The following is a 22731-nucleotide window of genomic DNA, read 5'->3' on the forward strand; positions in this document are numbered from 1 at the left end:
ATGCCACTTGCTTTCACAGATTTCATGTGGTTTTCAAGGCTGTCAGCCAGGACAATGACTGGGGCTCTTAGTAAAAGGGGGAAGGTTGATGAAACAGAATAAAGAGGTGAAAAATTGCCCAGCCTCTCAGAGGAGGAGCAGGGCTTGCTTCAGCCTAAATCTGAGACCAGATCAATTGCATGCGTGACTGCTCCCATTAAATGTTCATGCAGGTAGGACCCAATGATTTTGACTGATCAGAAACTGAAAAAATCACAACTCAGCATTTGTGACTTCTTGCCATTATTCAAAATCCAGTTTAAAAGGGAGAAGTGAGTTGGCACAGTATTGCAGTGTCCAGTGCTGATTTAAAGAACCCTTTGCACCCCACTGCCCAAAGGAGAGCTCGTACAGATGTCAGGATTCAGCTCACAGCCCAAAATCCCTCCAGTTCGCCTCGAGGCATGTGCAGTGAAAGGTCTGCTCGTGTCAGCCCCCTGTGTTTGCCTTGGCTTCCTCTGGAGCCTGTCAGGGCACAGGCTTTGAGTTCAGCCTTGGCACTGTGCTGGAGAGGCCTCTGGTACTCAGGAGTAGGCTCGTAGTGAAAACACACTTCCCAGGTACAAGAATGATGCTTTTAGCCATTTATGCTGCGCCTGTTGAGACCCTGCACCCCTGACCTGAGGGTGGTTTTCTCCTGTTAGGTGTATCTGTAGTGAGCTCTTTGAAGCCAGAGGAACTGGCTCTGCACTGGGCAGAAGTTTCTGTGCTGAGGGAGAGAGCAGAATTATTAGCAGTTAAACATATAGGCAATGACCTTATTAAAATCGGTGTACCAGGAAAAGCTACTGAAGTGCACTGCCTTATTCATATAATTTAGGTGCCTCAATGAAAAATGTATATGTATGCAAATTCCCAGTTGCTTCACTCGACCTGAGCAAGGTGTGGAGAGCAGAGATTTGATGCACACTGCTGTCTGTGTGTGCAAATGCATGCACACTTGTTTGAACACCTGGGCCTTGGAAGAGAACTTGTTCTGCCTTCCTGGGTGGTGGTGGTGGTCTGCTGCTGTGCTGGCTTGTCTTTGGAAGCTGCTCTGTCTTGCAGTGCCATGATAAATTACAGCCCTTGCTGATTATCTGCTGTCATCTGGCCCCTGGTCAGCCAAGTGAAACCAATGAAAGATCACATTTCTTCCTACTGTGCTGCTATAACACATCCCGAGGATGCTGTAGGCAAAACCCTCGTTATAAATTGTTTTATTCAGTCATGCTTATAATGCTACCTCTGCTGAGCCTGCAGCACAGGATATCCAGGTAGAGAGGAATAGCCTAACTCTAATTTTGCTTCACATATATGACCCTCTGGTAGCAACAAAAGTTCTTTGCCTCTTTGTTTGATTTTTTTGTTTGTTTTTGGTTTTGTTTAAACAGGCATTGGTTTTGTACTAGTCCTCTGAAAGCCACTTTCAGTCAAAGGTTTATGTAGTTGTTTAGTAATGCTAATTATTTGAAGGGAAATTCATTCTTATGTGCTGAATGAGAGTGGAAGGCAGTTAACTCTAATGACAAAAGCCATCATAGGAAGAGATTATGCTTTTATTACAAAACCATGCTTGGAGTGTGGCCTCAGACCAACATGGGATACTCTGACAATGGCTTGGCAGGGTGGGGTTGGGGATAAGCTTATCTCAGAAGAGGACTTACATATAAATTTCTCTCAATTCATGAATAATAAGTTGTATTTGCTAACATCAGGCTGAACAGACTGAGGCTAGGATTATAGCCTTGCTAAGTTTTTTTGCCATGTGAATCAGCACTGTTAATAAAGATTTCTGTATGCCAGATGATGCCCTCATTTATACCCAACTCCAGTGTGTGCACCCTCTGCCCTTGGTTATAGGCCAGTGGGGTTGGCCCTGGCATTGAAATGTAATTATCTAGCAGTACCTGATGTACAGTCCGGTTTGTTTCTCTAGTGTGAGCTCTGCAGTGCTAATAGAAGTAAAAAAATAAAATCAGTGAATGAATGAGTGAATTCAGGATTGTCTGTGGTGGTTGTGGCAGATGAAGTGTCTCGCAGTAGCTGTGTCTGTGTTTCATCTGTGAGCATTTGACCTTTTCCTGCTGCCCGGTGCACAATCTCCTTGCCTGATAGGCTATCTTCCAAAAAAACAAAACAAACCAAGACTGGACCCAACATATGCAGGTAGCTGGATTGTCACATGGTTTGGGCTTTCCTCCTACTGTAACACAGCTGGGCAGATGTAGCCTATAATTACTGAAGTGTGAATATCCTTTACCACCAGAACACTGTAAAACAGGGAGTTTTGTCTCATTTTACAGAATAGATAAAGATATGTTTCTCAATATCTGCACCTGCAATAAAAATGGGGAAAGAAATAATGAACATGGCACTTGAACATAGCCTCAATCAGCAATTGGTTTTGCATTGCTGTAAACAGAAATAGTTTGAATACAAAAATTGCAATTGTGCAAATATTTTTAAAGCAACAGCAGATACCTGCGTAGCCGGCATCTGTATAGTGTTTATTTCAGTATTTCAGACAAATGCTGATTATACAATACTTGCTGTCTCTCAAAACCACAGAGCCTTAGAGTTAGAGAAATTCTCTAGTTTTTCCTTTATATCCAGAAAATTTAGCAAATAATAGCTATATTTTAATAAGTACTAGAAAAAATAATCTCTTTTTTAAATACTCTCAAAAGTTCCAAACATTTGCACTGTGATTCTTGGGATTGTCCTGTTCAGGACCAGGAGCTGGACTTGGATGATCCTTGTGGGTTCCTTCCAAATCAGGATATTCTAGGATTCCACTATGGAAGCAGGTGTGTCACAGTTGCTATCTTTTGCCATGTACACATTTATTCTTAACTTGAATGTGGTGTACAAACAACCCAGCCAAAACTGCCAAGCCTTCTGCCTTTTGCAAATAGATTGCAAGTCTGGGGCTGCACAGAAAATAATCCCAGGGTTTAAAGCTGCAGGTTTTTGAGCACTGTGGCATTTTGGCATGGCTTTCACACTGACACATTGCACCCTTGTCTGGTAAGGATTGGTATTTTTGATTTTTTACATGGAATCTCAGCTGACTAATGAGTTTCTTCACTTGAGCACTGCAGAAGTCATAGGTAGAGCTGTGGAGCCGCTGCTGCACTTTTTGTCTGGAATGTGTCCTCAGGGAAACTTCAATACACCATAAAAGGAAAAGCAAGCTAATGTCTTTAATAACTGCGATTAGTCAGAGTTTCATTGTTTCAAGTCACCTGAAATGTGACACCTCGAGCAGTGCTGGAGGCATCCTCAGCTGGATCAATACATGTTCGGAGAAAGCAGATGTATCTCTTGTCACTGGCAGTATTTCCTGAATGATCTCTGTTGCATCTTGGTCCTCCTTTCTTTCTGATCTGAAATTTCAGTTCCTATGTAATTCCATTTTCCAGCAGAACTTGTCTTCTTCCCACATCTTTATTATATGGGGATACCAACATTCCATTACTTAGCTTGTCTTCTCCATGTTTAATTTCTGTCGATTACATCCGGAGACGTTTGATTGACTGGTGTTAGTCGATTCTTCCTAATGGGGCTACTGGGTATTCCAGCGCCAAAGCACTTCAAAAATTCATTGGAAGCAGGATCAGAGGACCAGATATTAGTTCTTTGTGGCTTCAAAGCTGTGCATAGTGAAATTTAAAGTAAATATGTCTAAAATATTCCCAAAGACGTCAATAAGCTGGAAAACATACAAAAATATTTAAAGCTCTCAAATATTAAGACCTGTTTTATAAATGAAATGTGAGCTGGGCATATATTTTCTATGAATGATAACCTGAATTTGTTTATTGACAAATCAGAGCCTTTAAGTGTCATAGAAGGTGGGTTATGATCCCTGCATGTATGAACTGGTACCACCAGCCTTTCTGCTTTTCTCTCCCTTCACCATGGCTGTCAGAAATAGGCCCGCCAAAAGAATTTTTAACAAATTGGTGTGCCAGCTGAAAGTATTTGATGAGATATTCTCAAAGTATAACTATTGCTTTACTTACAGTTTGTGAAAATAAATTTTGGCATCTTTTCAAGCTGCAAGTTGCTTTGCTTTCAATTAATCTCTTTTCCCCACTCCTGCTGGACAGGTGTCATGTGCCACTAATTTCATAGTTGTGTTTATTTTGGATTAATGCTCTATTTCTCAGCAGGAAATAGAGCAAACTAGAACACAATAAGATAACATATAATAGGGTTTTCCAATACTAGAAAAGAAGTAAATCAGACCAGAATTGTTTGCTTTTTCCATTTCCCCTTTGTCAAAACCAGAAATGTATTTTCACTCTGAAGCACAAAACACAGTAAAGTGTCTCATTAGTGCTTTTACCTCCTGTTGTGATTTATGACTTCATATGGTATTTTTCTTACCAAAGCAGCTCCTTGGGAAACAGCATGTGTATATTGCTTAACAATTTGTGTTCTTTTTAAATAAATAATATTTATTACATATTGTTAAATATAATTATATGTATATTAGGATATTACAATAAAATTGTTTGTAAAGTTTTTTAAACATACACAACATTTTTTGATAGGTCATGTTTAGCAATTACATTTCAAAGTAACACTAATTCACTTGAAAGCATTTAGAATCTTTGTGTTGGACATAGTGAATAAGATTTTTCTGAGTTAATATTTTTATTAAAAATATTTATAAAGCTAGAAGTTGGCTTTTCCCCATTGTTTACCAAGTATCAAAGCAGTTTCTGGTTGCCTACAAGCTCCATCAAGGAAATTTCTACTTTTTGAACTGAAACTCTGCGTGATTAAGACTGAAATAAGTGGTATATTCAAAGTGAATTATTATAACTCTGTATATACTTAAATATAAACCTCCTATAAATCCTGATTGATGAGGGCAGAATATTATGAAATATATTTCATGTACTTTTTCATTCTACATAATATAATTTGTGGAGTATCAGAAAGGCCTTAGATCTCTAAGCATAAACAAGAAATAACCCTCAGTATAGAATGTGAATCTTGGACTTATTTTCCTTTTTTTATTGATGTCTTTCTTTTACTGCACTAAAGCAATTATTATAGAGTATTGCTATGCATCGAACCTGCATGCTGTCTTATTCAAGAAGCAAAGCTACTGGTTAGTTATGAATCAGAGAGACACCATTTTGTGGATCTTTATTATCAGCAAAAACCAAAATGAACATAGTATTTGGAGACTGGCATGCAGCGACAACCAGAACATTTTATTTGGTTATATTCATAACCAAATTCTATTCCCTCCATTTGGAAGGGGGAATAGAAATGTTTTTTTCACAATACCTGCAATGATAGTGCAGACTGTGCTCTAGGAAGGCACTGGTGTCTTAATCCCTGGAAATCACGTGAATTGGAAGGAATTTCAAATATGTTTTTGATTTAGAAGGCTCTGTATTTATTTGGCATGGTAATGTGTTACAAGTATCCTAAAATTTTTCTTCCATTGGTGTCCGTGGCTAACAGAAATCCCCAGGAGCTTTCCACAGATATTTAGAATGCCCTAAGCTGAAAGTATTTAAAATCAAAACAATTTTCATGCCTACAAAGAGCTGAATTAATTATGGCCCACAGCAACTTGGACCTCTGTTTATGGTGAGGGAGACAGCAGAAAAATATTCTTAATGCCTTCAATGAAGGATGTGATATTTCCATCTTGTTGTGTTTGGTGTTGATTATATTCCTTTTGCAAAGTTCATTTAGTCATGGGTATTTTCATGCTGCCAGATGCTGGCTGCTTGGGATCTTTGGGATGATGAAGAAGGAGAGAGGTAGGAAAAAATGAAATATTGGTAACTTCTAAGGAGGAGGGATGGACATTTCAACTTCTGTCTCCATTCCTTCTCATCTTAGTCGTGACTATCTAAACCATCATTTTGATCTATTTCTGAAATCTCTGAATTTTTTTTGATAGTCCAGTGTTCTGAAATTGGAAGAATGAAGGCTGTGAATCTTTCTGAGCTTTTCTGAGTGTTAGGACAATTCTATAATTAAAAAGTGCCAGGATATACAATGAGAAAAGCCTGAATGTTGGGTTGGATGGAAGTGTTATTTCGTGAAGGATCTTGAAGAAGTCCATAACCTTCCCTGTAGTGAAATGGAATCTGGATGCCAAATAAAAGGGTCCAAGAACCTGTCAGTAAGCAAGCAGCCAAGGCTTCTGCCTGTGCCTCCTACAGTCTGAAAGCAGCAGAGCTCTCCAAAATATAACCTTTGCAAGACCATGTTGCTCCGGGCTCTGATATTCAAGCTTCTGTGAAATTGTTGTTGCTATTTATCCAAGCCTGAGGGTTTTAACCAAGTGCTCATGCCATCAGCCTTTTGTGCCTGATACAGATTAGTAAAACGAGGGAAAATATGGAAAGGGAGAGTGACCAGATAGCTGGTTATACCAACTACAGATTAAACTAACTTGAACATATTTTTTCCTGAGTGTCTCACTAGTGGGTTGTTATTTAGGTTGTTGGTGTACACTGCCTCTGAGTAAACATCCTACAATTCTGTTAATTAAAAAGAACCTCTGTATTCATTAATGATGTAGACGTTTATAAGCATAACTTCAGCTTAATTGTAGCTGCTGCCCTTTGGCTTCATGAGCAGAATGAGGGAGAGGATATACAAGTGCTAATTCATCCTGAATGCTGCAGGCTTTTCTCTTGACTTCATCTCATAAACACTAAATTAGAACTGGATATACTTAAGGTGAAGGCAGCAAGGACAGCTCTGAGTGTAGGAATCTTTGGTCTGAGAAATAACTTTTTTTACTGGAGTAAGTTGTATGAAGGGTATTTAGAAAACCATAATATAAGGAAAAGTGAAAAGGATTTTTTAATGATGAAAATAAGTTTGTCAAATATACTTTTCAAAGAAATAAGAGGAAGTAATTAAACACATTAGACTCATTGCTAGGACCTAGGGGTGTGGAGAAAAGCATAAATGAATCAAAAAAGGAACTAGACAGTCATCAGGGACATTTGTCTGACATGGGATTGTTTTGCCTCTTGTAGCTCTTGGAGAAGTGTTTGCTGTAATAGTAATAGATTGCTTTTTAGGTTGCTTTTTAAGAGATATAGACTGGTTACTTTTCCACTACTGAATACTCAAAGCATGAAATAGAATTCCAAATCAGTCATTTTACATCTCTAAAACAGGATATTGACTTAAAAATCATGATACTTGAAAGAAAAATAAATGTTGAGTTTATTTTATTTGTCTTTCTGATGTTACATCCCTCTCAAAGTTTGTATAATCTTTCTTAAAACCATATCTTTCCTCTGGAGGCATGTCAACTCTGGAAAATTGAAATTCTAATGAACCTGGCATTAAAAAACCCCACTGAATTTCATAAGAACAATTTTTCTGTGTTTCCTTGAAGGTTTGCCTGTTCACTCCTAATATAATGCTAAGGATTCAAAACTTACCTTTATAAAATAATGCAGGAAACCATCATCAGAGTGGAAATCTGGGCACTTCAGGCATTAGACTGAACCAAGCATGGCCATAGCCAGCAGCAGTGGTGGTTTTCCTCAAACTCCTTGGTGGTCCTGCCCTTCTCCTGCTGTATCACCTGAGCTGCTACTCAGGCAGCACCTGATGCTGCTGAGCCGCTGGAGGCTCATGTCAGAGCTGGCAGAAAGCTGACAGCAACTCATCCTACCTTCCAAAAGCCACTGGTTTCATCAATGCTGAGAATAGAAGGTATTCAGGCTGGGTTGAATTTTTTTGCAGTATAGGGATCAAAGGGGTATTTTTAAGGATGCTTGCCACCAATGGGAATAGTTTTCCCCATAGCAGCTGACTTACTCATGGGTAGGGGTAGGAACAGGATAGTGTCATAGACTTTCAGGGGATTATAAGATTTAAATCAAGACAGAGACTGAAGAAAGTACATGGGCGGTAAAAGTGACATAAGGCTACAGAGAGGGCCAAGACAATCTGTAAAAAGTTTTGAGGTGTGACTGATATTGTCACACATTTTGGACATTGGAAGTGTTTGCTTTCTGATCCAAAACTTTTAAGTTAGTGAATTTTATGGTACCTGAGAGGGTGGGGTTGTGGGTTGTTTAGTTTAAGGTTTTCTTATTGTCCGGATGCAAAAATCGTCAAACCTCTGTGACCTTCTAAGTATTTTTGGTTCTTCAACACATCACATGGTGCTAGCAATCAAAACAAACATGAGTGTTTGCCTGTCTCATTTCAGTAACAGTTGGGACAGAAATACAAGAAATTGTGTTTTAATTATTAGCAATGAGACTGGTGATTAAGAATTGCTTGATGGAGGAATTTAACAGAAGCCACAGCTTAGTTACTCTACGTGACAGATACTGACCTAATTTTTTGGCAACTAAGAGCCATAAACATCATCCTTGATGTATCAGACTCAGCATCTGGTAGGCTGTCTTATAACTTTTAAAAATTAATGCACAGAAGGATAAAGAACTGTACATCAGCATGTGTTTGTTTTCTGTCTAAATGCAAATGTTACATCCTCACACAAGTCCATAAATATGTTGTAGAACTTAAAAATAAAAGATTCTTCATCATTGATATGGTCATGGTGAAATCCCAGTGTTTCCTTGTTTGTGATATTAGATGCTGTTTGTTTAAAAAAAAATATCTCTGAACATATATCAGATGTTCATGATTGTCTCCACCAGCCAAAATATCATTCTTTATTCAGATGAATAAGCAAGGCTTTAGATTTATTAATACCATCTTTTTAGTGTTGCACTGAAAAGGGCATCATGTCTGTGGTTGAAAATGTGATAACTTCAGGGAATTTGTGACCATCGTTGCTTTGTCATTCTAAAGGCATTGATTTTTAAAATTTATATTAATATACCGCACAAGCTTTGTGACTCATTGGTTTGAGTACTGCATGCTTATATAGAAACAACAAAATGCCAGACTGTAGATGGATTCAAGTTTTTGGGCACACTTAAGCAAACACTGGGCATCTCAAAACTGTTTGAGCAGTCTGAATGTCAGGAATCTTTCTCAGAGTACCTTGCATGAAAATCCAAAATTTTTCACAGAAAGTCCTGTGTTTGCTGATCCAGCATCAGCAGAGTCAGTGTGTATCTTAAATACAAAGATTTGGAGATGTAGGTAGTAGCTCTGTTATTTCTGTGGCAGCAACACCTATTAAAGGGAAAATTGACTGCAATCTATTATTTTGAGAATGTGTGCACTGCTGAATGTCCCCTTTCTCTTTCCTTCCCTCTCCACCCTGTGCTCCCGCCCCCTGGATTTTGGAGATCCTAAGGATAGGCAGTGTGAAAATATAAAATGCATAGCTGCTCTGTGCAGTGAAAAGCTTGCTGCTACTCCTAAAGATTTGTTCTTCCTGTTTGCTACTTTAAGAAAAAAAAAATTAAAAAATCACGCAGGGCTCTTCCCATGCAATAATTCAGCAACGCTGCAAGCAGTTAGGGTGTTGGAGCTTGCATTTTAGTTTAGAATGTGAAGTAAAGCTTTAAGAAAATGCAGTGCAAAGTCCTGAGCAGTGGCACAGTGCAGAGCAGGAAATCTCCTGCACACAATAGAGATTAAATGCTCCCTGTGCATAGTGTATTCTGCTCAGCCCTCTGCGCTCGGAGCTGGGACCGTGGCAGTCGTTATCTCCAGCAGGTTCCTTGGTGATTTTCAAGCCCTGCACTACCTACCCAAGTGGCAGTGACACCAGCTTTCACTGAAGCCTTATTACTCTTAAAAGAGCAATTTGGTTGGTTGCACAGCTATTAGGATCAGACAGTCAGGCTTAAAGCTGTCAGTACAACTGCTTCTCATCTTTTTTCACAATCCTGACATCTTTTCTCTTTTCTGCTGGACACAAGCATTACTGTATTTATCATTTTCAATCAAGCTCACGCTGCAAGCTGAGGAATATATTCCCACAGAAACCCAAGTGAGGAGCAGAAATTATTTTATAGCTGCTGTAGTAGCAGCGGTGCTGGCTGCATGTTGTGTGGGAGAAATCGGATCAGTGAGAAATGTGGCTTTCCTCAGGGCTACATCATTGAAAAATTACTTCAACGTCTGAGAGGAGCAAAGCTACTCCTTGCTCTAATTTTTCAATGATTAATCACTCTTCCCTAAGTAAATACAAAGTGGGGGAGAAGATGTGAGATTTTTTTTTTAATTTTTTTTTTTTATATTTTTCTAAAATAACTTGTGGAAATGTTGTCATTGAAAAAGGGGAAAATCACTATGCTTGAACTTCTTTTCATTTTGATGTTGCTCTTCTCTGGACCAACCCTGAGCAAGCTTAGCAGGACCAAAGGCAAACACTGGAAGGGGGGTAAGTGGAAAGGAAAAGTTTTGTGATGGATGTTTGGGTAAGGTACTGAAAAGCTGCATTAAAAGTAATCTAAGGAGAATACCTGTGCTATTTTGAGTGACTCAGATTTCAGGTTGCTGTGTGGGCTTGCAGTAGGATGCTAAAAAGAGAGCATGGAGTTTAATTTGTTTTCTTGTTAGTTTGCCTGGCTGTCTCTGTGTAAGGTATGTATTCCTTGCAGGAATTTTGCTTTGCTTTGTACCATTAGCAGAATAATGTCTGGGGCCTTGATACAAATAAATGCATGCCATTTAAAAATGTAGTGATTTTTTGGATTGTGAGAATTCAGATTGCTCTTTTAATTATGGAGCCTCTGGGACTCTTGTGGCTTTATTGGAAGTGATGTTACCCCTGTCACAGGGGCTACAGTGTTGGGGAAGAAGAGAGAAAGAAAGCAAGAAGCCTATTTTGAGTGCAGAATTGTTAGTATATGTGGTAAAAATGACTAGACAGACATTTTTTTTTTAGAATACATGGATGTTGTGAAATGCACTGCCAGCAGCACTAATTGGCTGACTGGCTATGTCAGTGTTGATGTGTTAATAAAGATAAATTGCATTAACTTCATCGAAAAAAAATTCTATGTTGAGAAAACACTTATGATTTTTGAAGGCAGCAATCCATTTTCCTCTTCTGTTGAAAAGTGCTGGGAAGATTTACCCTGTGTGTGCTGTGAGCAGTTCACTAAATGTGCCTTTTCATAAAGTTCACTTTGTTTTGCTTCCTTGCATGACATTTGTTTATGGAAAACACAGGTTATTGAGGTCTCCTAATCTAATATAGCTCACTGAGCATAAATGGTATCTCATAAATATTTGGACTGAGGGACTGTGGATTGTAGATAGTTTGATATTTTCTCCCTGGTTGTTTCTTGGTATTGCTGATTGGAGGCACCCCCAGGATTTTTTTACTTGTTTTTTTCCTCCCCTTACAAGTGTTGCCACAGCATGGTGTGTTTATCACAGCTTTAATAGCACTTCCAGCTTTTCTCTGCTGTCAGTATTGTGATCTGAGGTTAAAGAGTAGCATCAACATTAAAAAGAAGTTTTAATAATTTATCACAACATCTCAGCAGGAGACTCCTCCCTCCCCCCCTCGACATTTCCTTTTGTTGCATTTAATCTTCCACCTACTGCACCTTCAAGGGAAAAGTTGCAGCACACGCTTAACCTGGATTGTTAATGCAGCACATATATCTGAGAATTATTTCCTGGTCCTGTAAATCACATTATCACATGTATCACACAGTGCTGCTGCTGGGTATCCTCGTTGCAAATTACAAGCTGTTATTTACTCTGGGCAGCATGACCTCTCCTCAGAGGTATGTGACTTAGGAATATATGTCACTGTCAAGTTTCTGGGATTTAAGAAATGCTGTTAACTTTTTTTTCCTCTTTCTCCCATTTTCAATTAAATCTGGTAAATGAAGGCTGGATTGCTTTGGTCTCTTACCTACTCTCAGGCAGAGGCAAAGAGCTGAATTTTTATCATGGGTAGAAAATAACCTGTGAACCTGACTGCAGAAAATATCTTAATATGGGCTTTTGCTGTTCTGAGAAGTGTTTTTTGCAGCTGAAACAAAACATAAGGAAGATACCTGTTTCAAGGAGGCTAGGAAGCAATTTGTCTTGTTTGCTTGGAGCTCTGAATCAGCAAAAACCTCAGCATCCCTGCTGCCCAGTGGTTTGTTTCATGTGTGATATTACTGTGAGTGCTGTGTGGCTTGGAGTGGGTGCCTGCTTTCTGAGGAGAGCTCCAAGTTCAGGATCTGTCAGAACACAGTTGTAATGTCACGTCATGTAGTCTGAGTGTTTCTGACCTCCAAAACAGGATGTGTGCACCTCCCCTTCCCATTAACCATTAAGGATCAGCTTTTGCTCCTATCTCAGTGGTGGGGGTTGTTTTTGTTGGTGTGCACATGGAATTCAGGGTGTTGCTTGGTGAGAGGTCAGCATGCAGACTTCTCCAGTGAAGCTCACTGGGAAGCCCATCCCAAAATGGCAACAGAGGTTTCTTATATTCTTATTTTTCTGAGATTCCAGACAGCCAGAGATCTGCATACCAACTTCCAGCTCTGTTGCTGGAAATGCATTGGATGGCTCACATTGTATGTACTCTCATTGTATCCACTATGCTGAAATGAGGGGCATGATGGGTAGAAACAGCTGATTTAGACCATCCTCTAGTTCTTCTATACCATATTTTGTTTCAAAAGTGCTGCAAAGTGTGGACATCTTTGGAGAGTGTTGGTATGTGTGTGGGCTTTGTGTCTGTGTAGGTCCTGCTCATGATCAGTACAAGTTAATGAATCTAGAAATTTTTCTGGTACAATCAGTAAAAATTTCAGTGTTGAAGTTACAAGCTCTAAGACATTTTCTATGGTCCTTCTGTATAATTCTGTATTTATGACAAAACCAACTCTTTTCATCTGTATTTTTCTCCTTGGAATTCACCAAATCCAAGAAAAATGGTTACATACAACTAAAAGAATGGAATTATGGGTAGAAAACTGCTATGTTAGGTGTCAGGGAGTGAAATGAGTCCTGTATGTGGGTCCAGAGAAACATAAAGATACCATTTTCTTTTCTAGCTGTTTTTAAGTCTGCATGCCAGAAAACCTTTCAGAATGATTTATTGGAATGCAGTCTCTAAATGTGCTTTAAACTGGGATTTATAAACTAATGATCAAGATAAACTGGAGTCTAAAAGCAGAACCTGGAAGTACAAATCAACTGGAATTTCTTTTTCCCTTTAAGCTGACATAACACCCCATGGTTCAAGTTTAAGAAGGATTTACAATAGGGAGACCAACAAACTAGGAAAAGAACAAGAAGATTAAGTATTGTTTTGAGTTTGCATTGGATGACTCCATCTTAAATCAGAAAGCAGATTTGAGGTGTTGCTAATGCCTACCCCCTTCTGAATTCTTCAATTTCTTCCCTTTGCCATAAATCTTGGTCATATGTAAGGGGGGAAGGTTTGAGTGTGGATGTGCATTGTCTGTCCAGTGGCATCTGGGAGAATTTGCAGACTGGGAATTAAGCTGCCCATTTGATTTCTGTGTGAAAGGCTGTGTGACAGAACTGTTCAGAGAGAGAGAGGGTGGCACCATTAGGACAGCCACCACTCCTGGAGGACATAAACCCCTCACTCATCTTGGAAACAGCTCAGGCATTCCCCATGGGGGGAAGCTGTGCCCATCCAGGCTGCTGGGCAGCTTTGAGGAGTCTGACCCTGTGCATGGTGATCTCTGTAACAGGATCTGTCCTTTGGCCACCCCAGCTGAGGGGGGGCAGCCTGAGCCACTCTGGGATGGTCCTTGGGCTGAGCTGAGCCTCAGCAGGGCCACAGAGAGACTCTGTGCACACACCTGGCATGAAAATAATCTGGCAACAGTGCTGGCAACACCTCCCAAGTGAAGAGAAGACCTTCAGGACTGGGGAGAGGAGTTGGAGATGAAAAGACTTCGGAAGGAAAGGACCAGACCTAGGGCTGGGAAATCCAGGTTAAAGAATGCCTTCTTCCCAAAGCCTCATTTATTCACATCTCCTTTGTGCTTCACTGAAAGAATTTCCATTTTTAGAAGTCACAGTGACTTGATTTACTTAGGATAAAACTGTAGAAGTAAAAATAAAATGCAACCACAGGGCATCACCCCACAGAACTATATGAGGGTGGTGCCTGTCCTTACTGTCTACAGGGAAGTGAAGCAATAATGTCTTTAATGACTAAATCAAAGTTTATTATGCAAGTGATCCAGCCTTATATTTCAGTTCCAATTTCAGCTCTACTGCAGTTTAATCATTTTTATAGCAAAAGGTACCAGTGTTAGAAATCTTAAGTGTCTCTGGCAAGGCATTGCTGGTGGGGGTGATGCAAAGCTGTGTGCCTCAGATTCAGTCTCCCTACAGATTGATCAGCACATGCATTATTTAGGGTGCATGTAGTACACCAACACTAGTTTAAATGTTAAATAAATGAAAGTAGATAGGAGTCATTGACATGGAGCCAGGTAGCTTGGATTTCAGTGTAATTGTGAGGCATGAGGGGTCTGGTTGGATGTGGAGCTTTTGATGTGGTGGTTGAGTTGCAGCGCATGTAGAGCACAGCCAGCTGTGCTGGGATGATTCACTGTTTACTTTATGTGATTTTAAGCATAACACTTTATATAGTTTGCCATTTATCTAATTTAAGTAATTTATTTTATGTAATTTCAAGGATAAACTGCATGAATTATTTTTTAATATCTTACCATGATGTATGACTAACATTATTTCTTAAATTTTGAGAGATTAAACATGCTGCTGTGCTTTTTTACATTGGAAAAGCTTATGAAATGCTGACCAAAAGTTTCAGACTCAGGGTCCTAAAAGTATTTTCCTGTGTTTCACAGAAGCAACCTGATTTTGAGTAGTAAGAAATTCACAATTTTTTTCACTTCAGAGGAAGCTCGATATATTTGAGGAGGTGGCTTGTGCATAGCTAAGGATCTAAAGGTCTAATTTTAGAAACTGAGTACTGTAAGTGTGGATCTGCAGTTTTAGTTTGACTGCAAGTATATAAAGCATATGACTACACACAGTATGTGATTTGATGTACCAAAGGGTGTTCTAATAGTTTTGCTTTCAGAATTCCTAAAAGGGGAAACAGTATTTATTTGGATGCAGAGTGACTGTGAAATTAACAGGGATTTATTTAGTCTTCTATTTTCTCTTAAGTCTGGATTTGGTCCTTTTCCCATGAAACAAACAAATTTTTTGCACCTTTTTTTACACCACTTTATTCAGAGTAAGATCTGAATTTAAAAGGTTTTCTGGAGATGCTTGAAGCTTCCTGCACATATTTTGTTGGAATAAATGGAATATATATGTATCTGTTTATTAATCTCTTTGAAGACATTTGAAATACTTCATAGAAGTTTGGCATCCTGTGTTTAGTCTCATACAGGCAGAGGCAATGGAGATGGGACCAATGGAAAACTGAGCTTGTGAGAGTTTTTTTCTCAGCTGTAAGGGAGGGAAAACGATGTGGCTTTTGCAGTCACAAGGGGAGCTATGTGGGGGAAGTGTAACATCTAGTTAAGAGCAGAGCAGTGCTGTCACAAAACTAAACAGCAGCAATTAAAACATAGGCTGGGAGAGTGTTTCCAGACACCTTTGAGAAGGGGTTGCAGATGGAGTCAGCCTGAGCCAGGTTTTCAGTTTCCATCTTCCCAGAGTCCTGTTCTGCAGGATCTCCCTCTGGCTCTTCCACTGGTGCCACTGCTCCTGCACATCTGCTGGATGCTCAGGGAGCCCATCCAGGTGGGAACTGGCCAGAGAAGAGAGGATGGCATTCCTGTAGCTGATGGCATTCCTTTAGCTGATGGCATTCCTGTAGCTGATGCCATCCCTTCCTTTGAACGCTCTCAGGCCACAGGGGAGCTCGGTACAGAAGGGGGCTATGGCCACAAGGGAAGAGAAGAGATTGTGATCATGGTTGGGTTTAGGGGAGTTCAAGTTGACACATAGCTTCACCCTGCAGCTCCAGACTATCTAGGGGAAAAAAAAAATAATAAGGTGACACCTTTCTTTGAATCCTGTGTCCACATCCTGTGCTTGGAGTATTGCTTGAAGTGTTTGCTATCATATTAAAAAGTATGTTGATCAAACAGTTATAAACCAGAAGGAATATTTAAATAACACTTCACCCACCACACATACAGGTTCTTCTCCTTTGGTTATTTGCAATTTTTTTTTTCCGTGTTGAACAGATTTTGGAACCATAAAGCATCACTGACATCAGAAAACCAGCAAGCACAAGCACACTCTCTTTACTTTTGTCCACAAATAAAATGAATGCGTGTACATTGCCTTTAGGTGTTGAAAGAGCACAGATCAGATGTGCACTTTCAAACTGATGAATAAGCTTAAACACATACCAGAATGGCTGAAGAAATGTTATTTTGACTTTCCCTTTCTACAAATTTTCAAAGAAAATATTGTTCATCAGTTAAACACTATTGATTTTTTACTTCAAAGCATGATCTAAGGAAGACTCAAGAGCCATTACTAAATAATCTCAGGAAATCTTCTTTTCTTAGTATATTCAAAAGTGGGGGGGCAGGGATTTGTGATGCTTTTACAGATTAGTTAGTTTTGGTAAATGTTGCTTGAACCACCAATAAAGTAATGCTCTTCTTTTAGAGCTTCTGTTCAATAGTGAGAGTACCTTCAAAAGAAATTATTTTTTCAGTAATTTATATTTGAATCCTAAAGTCTTGTTCTTGGCTGAATTGTGTCATTTTAGGTCTCATCCTAGCACTGATTTCATCTAACTAGTTTTGAAACTGCATCACCTCACCAGCTAGATACTAAAACAGCTTCATGGTTGCAGAACTATATTGCCCAGAGAAATGAAGTGTTAAAATTTTTTACTAAGGTTTTCTGTCAAAATCAGTGTTTTTCCATTACTGAGTTTCCTTGCATGAGCAAACTTAAAATAATGGAAAAAACAAGAGAGAGACAAGATCCAGTTTTATTTGGAGGTGCTGATCACTCAGCAGAAGCTCCCAGTGACAAGGACTCTCAGCCCTCACAGAAACCAGTTTTGACATGCCTAAGTGCAGCCCTCCTCTTTATCCTGTTTCATTTCAGCTTTAGGTTTCCAAAACCCTGTGGTTTCCACACTCATATAATTTGTGAGGAGGCATCACCAGGGAAATTTCTGCTGTGGCTCCAGGCATGGACAGGTCTGTGGTTGTGCAAATGAGAAGAAAAGTCTTCACTTCTTTCCTATGGAGGAGGCTGGATAAGTGTTCTCCTAAACACCACTAATTGCTTGAGTTAACAATTAACTTTCCACCTGCTGGACTTTCTGTGTTCATTAAAAGTGCAGTGGGGGATTTTGGAAAGTTTAGAGGGAGAAAAGTCACAGATTTACCACAGTGCCTGAGATTAGTGCCTCTGGCTTGGTAGTTTAACCTAGTTTGTAGGTCCATTGGACTGACAGTGGAAAAACAGAAAAAAGGGATCCTTAGCTGTGTACATAGGAGTAAATGGTTTATCCACTGGTTAGAAACTTATTGGGAAAAGAAATGGAAATCTATGTCAAGTTTGATATAGGAAAATAGAAATGAGAAAAAAAAAACCCACAAACATTTTCTGAAAGTTAGAGAAAGTGGTTTTGAGAGATATTGAGGGATTTTACTCTGTTTACTTATAGAAAATTTGGGAGCCAACTTTCATGCTGTTTGAACGTCACTAGCTTTCTTCTCCCATGAAGGTTAAGGTTCCTTAGAAATTTTAGAGAAAGCTGCTGCAGGATTGGATGACTGAAAATCAGTGGCAGACGCTCCCAAATAAAAACAATATCAAGCTATAAGTTGTGTATTTCAAAAAGCATTCTTTACTTACATTTTTAAATACTGACATATTGAAATTTTGAATTCCATTATCATCATTTTAATGTCATTATGCTTATTTTGCGAAACCACAGATAGTGTTCTTAATTTCTTTTATCTCCAGAAGAGAGGCAGGGAGAGCCTGTTTTTCAGTCACTATGTTCAGCATTTCTCTGGACAGCAATGGAGATACCAAATCTGCTACTTCTGGCTTAAAATATTAGCATATCACACAGATGATAGTCCTTGAGGGATGCCCCTGGTTAAGTATCTTCTGCAAATATAAAATTGTGGTTTTTTCTTGTACCTCCTTGAGAAGAACTGTAGTGTTGTTCTGTATATCAGGGTGTGTCTGGGGCATCTTGAATGTGCTCAGCATCTTTCTTATGGCCAGGAGGAATTTCACTGAAATTTCTAGAATTATGCCACTTCAAATGGGAGAATAATCTGCTTTTTTGGGTCTCAGCTGGGTATCATCTATTTGATAATCAATCCTGGCATTTCTTGCTGAGTAGTCCTTGTCTATAAACAGATCAAATCAGTTGGGGAAGAACTGATCTGCAGATGAGAGCATGGAAAAGTCCTCAGGATGGTGAGGACAGAAGAAAAATTGTGACACTGATGCAGTTCCCTAGTTAGGATGATTCCATGCTGCTGGTGATTGTAGTAAAGCTTGAGAATTTGTCTACAGTCTGTATTTGCCATCCATCATTCTGCAAGGGGTCTGGCTGAGCTATTTATTATCTTCCTGATTATCCATGGACTTGAGATAGGTTTGTGCAGTAAGAGAGAACGTGTTTTAATGAATTACTGTTGCTTTGATGTCAAGAATATCTTCATTCACTAATTTTCAATTTATGTATAAATTTCAATACAACTTAGATTAATAATACATGTTTAATAACAAAAAGAACAAATACATACTTAAAATAGTTTAAGGTTGCAGAGCATGGGGTGAAGAATAAAAAGTTCATTAAATATCTGGACAAAAGTTGGTTTTCAACTTCGCAATTTTGTTTTGGTTTTTTTTTTTTTTTTCCCCTGCTAGACTCTTTGGCTTCTGCTATAAAAAGTGACAGTCTTAAAATTTGGGTAATGTTCTAGCTGTTTGTAGTCACTGTGGAAAAAAAAGAATGACTCTATGCTTTGCTGAATTTTAATTTCTATTTTTATTTTTGAAGTTGCAATCTTCTGCTTTTGAGCATTGAAGATAGCAGAAGGGAAATAGGAGGAGAGCTGAAGAAATAGTTTTTTTAATCAAGCCCTTCATGCTGTTGAATATTGTTTTGAAGGAAAAATATATAGTTTAAAGACCAGGACTGTGGGGGTCTAAGAATGGAATTGCAGTAGAGTTGTGAAGGAACTTCTCTAAAGTTGGAGGTGGATCCTCCTGGTGCAGAGACAGACATACCATGGAAAGGACAGAATTTTTGGTACTCTGAGAAAGAATCCTCATGGATAATAGTGACTAAAAACTGAATTTCAGTCTCTCAGTCTTTTAGGAGGAACATCTCTATTTCCACTTCCTTTTTTCTTTTTTTTTTTTTCCTAGTTAACTTATTAGTGCATTGGGTCTGTTACCGTGAGGAGAATAAATTCGCTATTTAATATGGTTTCACTTCACTCTTTGTACAGCATAGGACATATTTTAAAATCGAACATTTATGGAGCATCACTCTTTGAGCTGTCTTAAGAGTTCATTCTGCATTACAGCTCCTGGGCACCAGTACATATATGTTGGTTAAGTTGTTTTCCAGCTCCTTTGCTTTTCACATTCAGTACACACTTTTTTCTGTGTGTCAAATGTTTTCTAATTTTCAGAAGACCTTTTACACATGGTTATCTACAGAGGTTATCTATCAGAGAGTTATTAATTTCTTTCAGTCAGTTTTAATAGATTTTTCATTGTATTTAAATAGAAAAACTACTAATAAGAAATGTTACTTTGAATTATTCCTGTAGGGAGAGAGTTAAAGACAATATAATGGATCATGAGGAAGATGTAGATATGTTTTTGTTCCTGATAATTTGCTTTTGCTTAATTTATATTCTTGGGGAAATATGGCTCAGTATGAGCCATATTCTTGGGAAAATATGGCTCTTTACTGATTTCCTTTCTGGTGCCCTTTGATGGCATATTATTGCTCTTTAAACTGAAGAGAACACAGTAATTGGTGGGAGTTTTTGTACCATTCAGATTGCAGAAGATGCATTGTCTTATGAATTCTACGACATAGCTGCTTCAAAAACTCGCTTAAAGCCTAGTTTAAACAAAATCTATGTTACAAAAGCTTGCATGTGCTCTCAAAAAGTGCACCTCATGTAGAGAAAGTGAGATGTGTTGAGAACACAGGATAATGTAATGTATTATGCATGTAAATTTGCTTGATCTATATTGGTCTTTTCAATTCCCTTTCCAAACAAAGAACATGGTAATTTCATTTTACAGATAATGTAGTTTGAGGCCCTAAATCAGTTTAGCAGCACACATTTTTGATTCATGGCAAGGGCAGTCGCTAGCTCTGAATCTATCTGTTCATAATCTCCCCAGCAGAAATTCAGCAGTGACTGATTTGTTTAGTGGCACTCACGTTGTCTTTGCACATTGGGAGAGATCACGGGATGAGCTCTGTGATTCATCGATCACCACAATACCTATGGACAGCCACCACAGGGGGAAATTCTGCAATGTATTCTGAAAGGAAAATAATTTGAAGAATTCCTTACTGGCTTTCTGTGACCACTGTCTTCCACAGATGTGATTTGGGGTTAGGTTATTTAATTATAGGTGTATTATTTTTCATGTGGGCATGTGCACTTGTATCACATTATACTGAGTTCCACTTTTGCATTATGGTATAAACAGTGGCTGGAAGCAAAAACCTTCCTATGAAGATTCCTGATTTATTCCTCCATTCCCCTGTAAGTTGAGCATAGATGGAAAACCAGCTTGAAGAGTGATCCTTTTTTTGCTGCTTGGTCTACAGGATGAATACACACCAGACAACACAACTGCTAATAAGCCACTTGTCATCCTTCTGTAAATTATCCTGTTAGTTTTCAAAACCCCTCTAGACACAGGCTTTTGTAACAGCATTAAATGTGCAGCAATTTCTGCCATTTAACTTGCACAAAATGCAAAGGAGGTGCCATTTGTATTGATTGCTATAGATTTTTGTCTTGTCTAATGGGATTTATATTTTTTCTATGAACTTGTGTTGAAAAAAAAAGGGAAAACAAATAATGGCCAGACATAGATAACATATTTTAAGTATAGAAATAACTCAAACCTTTCAGTTTCTCGTGCATGCCATGGCTTCCCTGGTTTCTAAGGCATCCAATCCCATCTGTCTTTTTGCCAAGACAGAGATGCAAAAGAGCACTGGAAGCAGCCTCCTTTCACTTTGCATTAAAGCAGACAGACCAGCACTCAGCTTTGTGCATTTTGAGCTTGCTGCAATAAAAGTTTTAAGAGATAAGAAGCTTTTTCTATTTCAGGGTTGCCATTAGCCTGAATAATATATAAACATGGGAAAAGGTCTGAAGTCCTTTTGAGGCTCACAGTATAGCTTCAATTAAATTATACATCATTATCACAGCTGCCAAGCCTGGTGTGGGATTTTAGCCCCCTATCTCACTAAGTGTTCTATGTAGCTGCTTTGTCCAATTCTTTGTTCTTCCTTTTCTTAAGCAGTAAGAGCACTCTTTGAAAAACCAGGCTTAAGGAATAAAGTGGAGAATGAGGTTTGGTTAATCAAGAAAGAACATGGCGATGTCAACAGTCAAGCACCAAGGGAGGATGGAGGTCAACTCTCTAGCCTTAAAAACCACTGGGGAGAAATCAAACACTATTAAGTCATGACATATTATGTTCCTTTTGAACCAGGGCTGTGTGTACTCGCTCTGTCTGCTGAGAGATTTGCAGAGCTGCTCATGAAACCCCTTGTGAAAGCTGAATTGCTGGGGATACCCACTGGGGATGCTTTTAGTCCACAAAGCTGGCTGTGACAGTGAAACACAACTTAAACAGATACATTCTTTGTCTCTGTCCATTTATAGTTCTTTCAGGCTTTACAATCCAAAATTTTCATGGTGGCTTGACATATTGTAGATCAGTGGTTTTGGGGATCTCAACATGATACAGAATTATTCAGCCTTCATAATAAGTATCAGCTAGTTCATACTTTGCGTTGGCTTTGGCATAAATCTAGGATGCACAGAATTATTATCACATACTTAGGAAAATCATAATGGCTTGTCTTTTCTTATTTATTCCTATAATATCATCTGAAAGTGTTAGAAGTGTTTTGACTAATTACACTACCCACACCACTAGAGCCACTGCAATTGCCATTGATTTTTATCAGTTTTCTTGCCTTCTTTGTACAAGTATAACATTAATAAATATTTGGCTTGAGTAGCCATACATGAAAGACTGAAATCAAGGTGGCATCACAGAGTTTTGTGTGTAGAATACTTATTTAGGATTATACATACCATTGATTTTTTTACATTGAACAGGCTATTGATTTCAGTGGATGCTTAATGTGCAGGTCAATGACACATTATAGAGCTTAAATAGTAACATTTGATACTTAAAAATAAATGAGACAGGGGTATCACTGACTTTCAAGCAGGACTAAAAAATATCTGATAAGAATGTAAACTTCCTTAAAACTTCTGACAGTTAGAATGCTCGGTTTGGAAGAAGCATCAGGTAAAGAATGTGTGAAACACTGTATTTAAAATGTAAAATTGAGGATTTGCTGGGAAATATGTGAGTTGAAAATTGTGTTCAGCAGGTTGCACCACAGCCCTGGTACTCACCTGGCAGAGCTTTGCTTGTTTGCTCACAGCCCTGGGCAGCCTGTGCTGGTGCTGCATGTCCTGCCCAGTTTCCTTCAGATGTGTTCTCTGGCTGATACAGCAGCAGTTTGCAGAGTAGCAAAAGAGAATTTAGCATACACTG

At 38.8% G+C, this 22731-nt stretch overlaps 1 protein-coding gene across 3 annotated transcripts in view; it reads left to right on the forward strand.

Moving 5' to 3' along the window:
• The window catches only part of ROBO2 (roundabout guidance receptor 2), a 1045391-nt gene that overhangs the window by 166091 nt on the left and 856569 nt on the right, over window positions 1-22731 (forward strand). For 2 of the 3 annotated variants that reach the window (XM_064726828.1, XM_064726854.1), the window contains exon 1: window positions 10222-10342. The exons of the other annotated variant lie outside the window; for it this stretch is intronic. In XM_064726828.1, coding sequence (XP_064582898.1) covers window positions 10222-10342 — 121 coding nt within the window. Of the gene's footprint in view, window positions 1-10221; window positions 10343-22731 lie in introns of those variants that run through there. 3 annotated transcript variants of the gene reach the window in all.

This window comes from Zonotrichia leucophrys, chromosome 1 (assembly GCF_028769735.1).
Source record: "Zonotrichia leucophrys gambelii isolate GWCS_2022_RI chromosome 1, RI_Zleu_2.0, whole genome shotgun sequence".
Lineage (NCBI taxonomy): Eukaryota > Metazoa > Chordata > Aves > Passeriformes > Passerellidae > Zonotrichia > Zonotrichia leucophrys.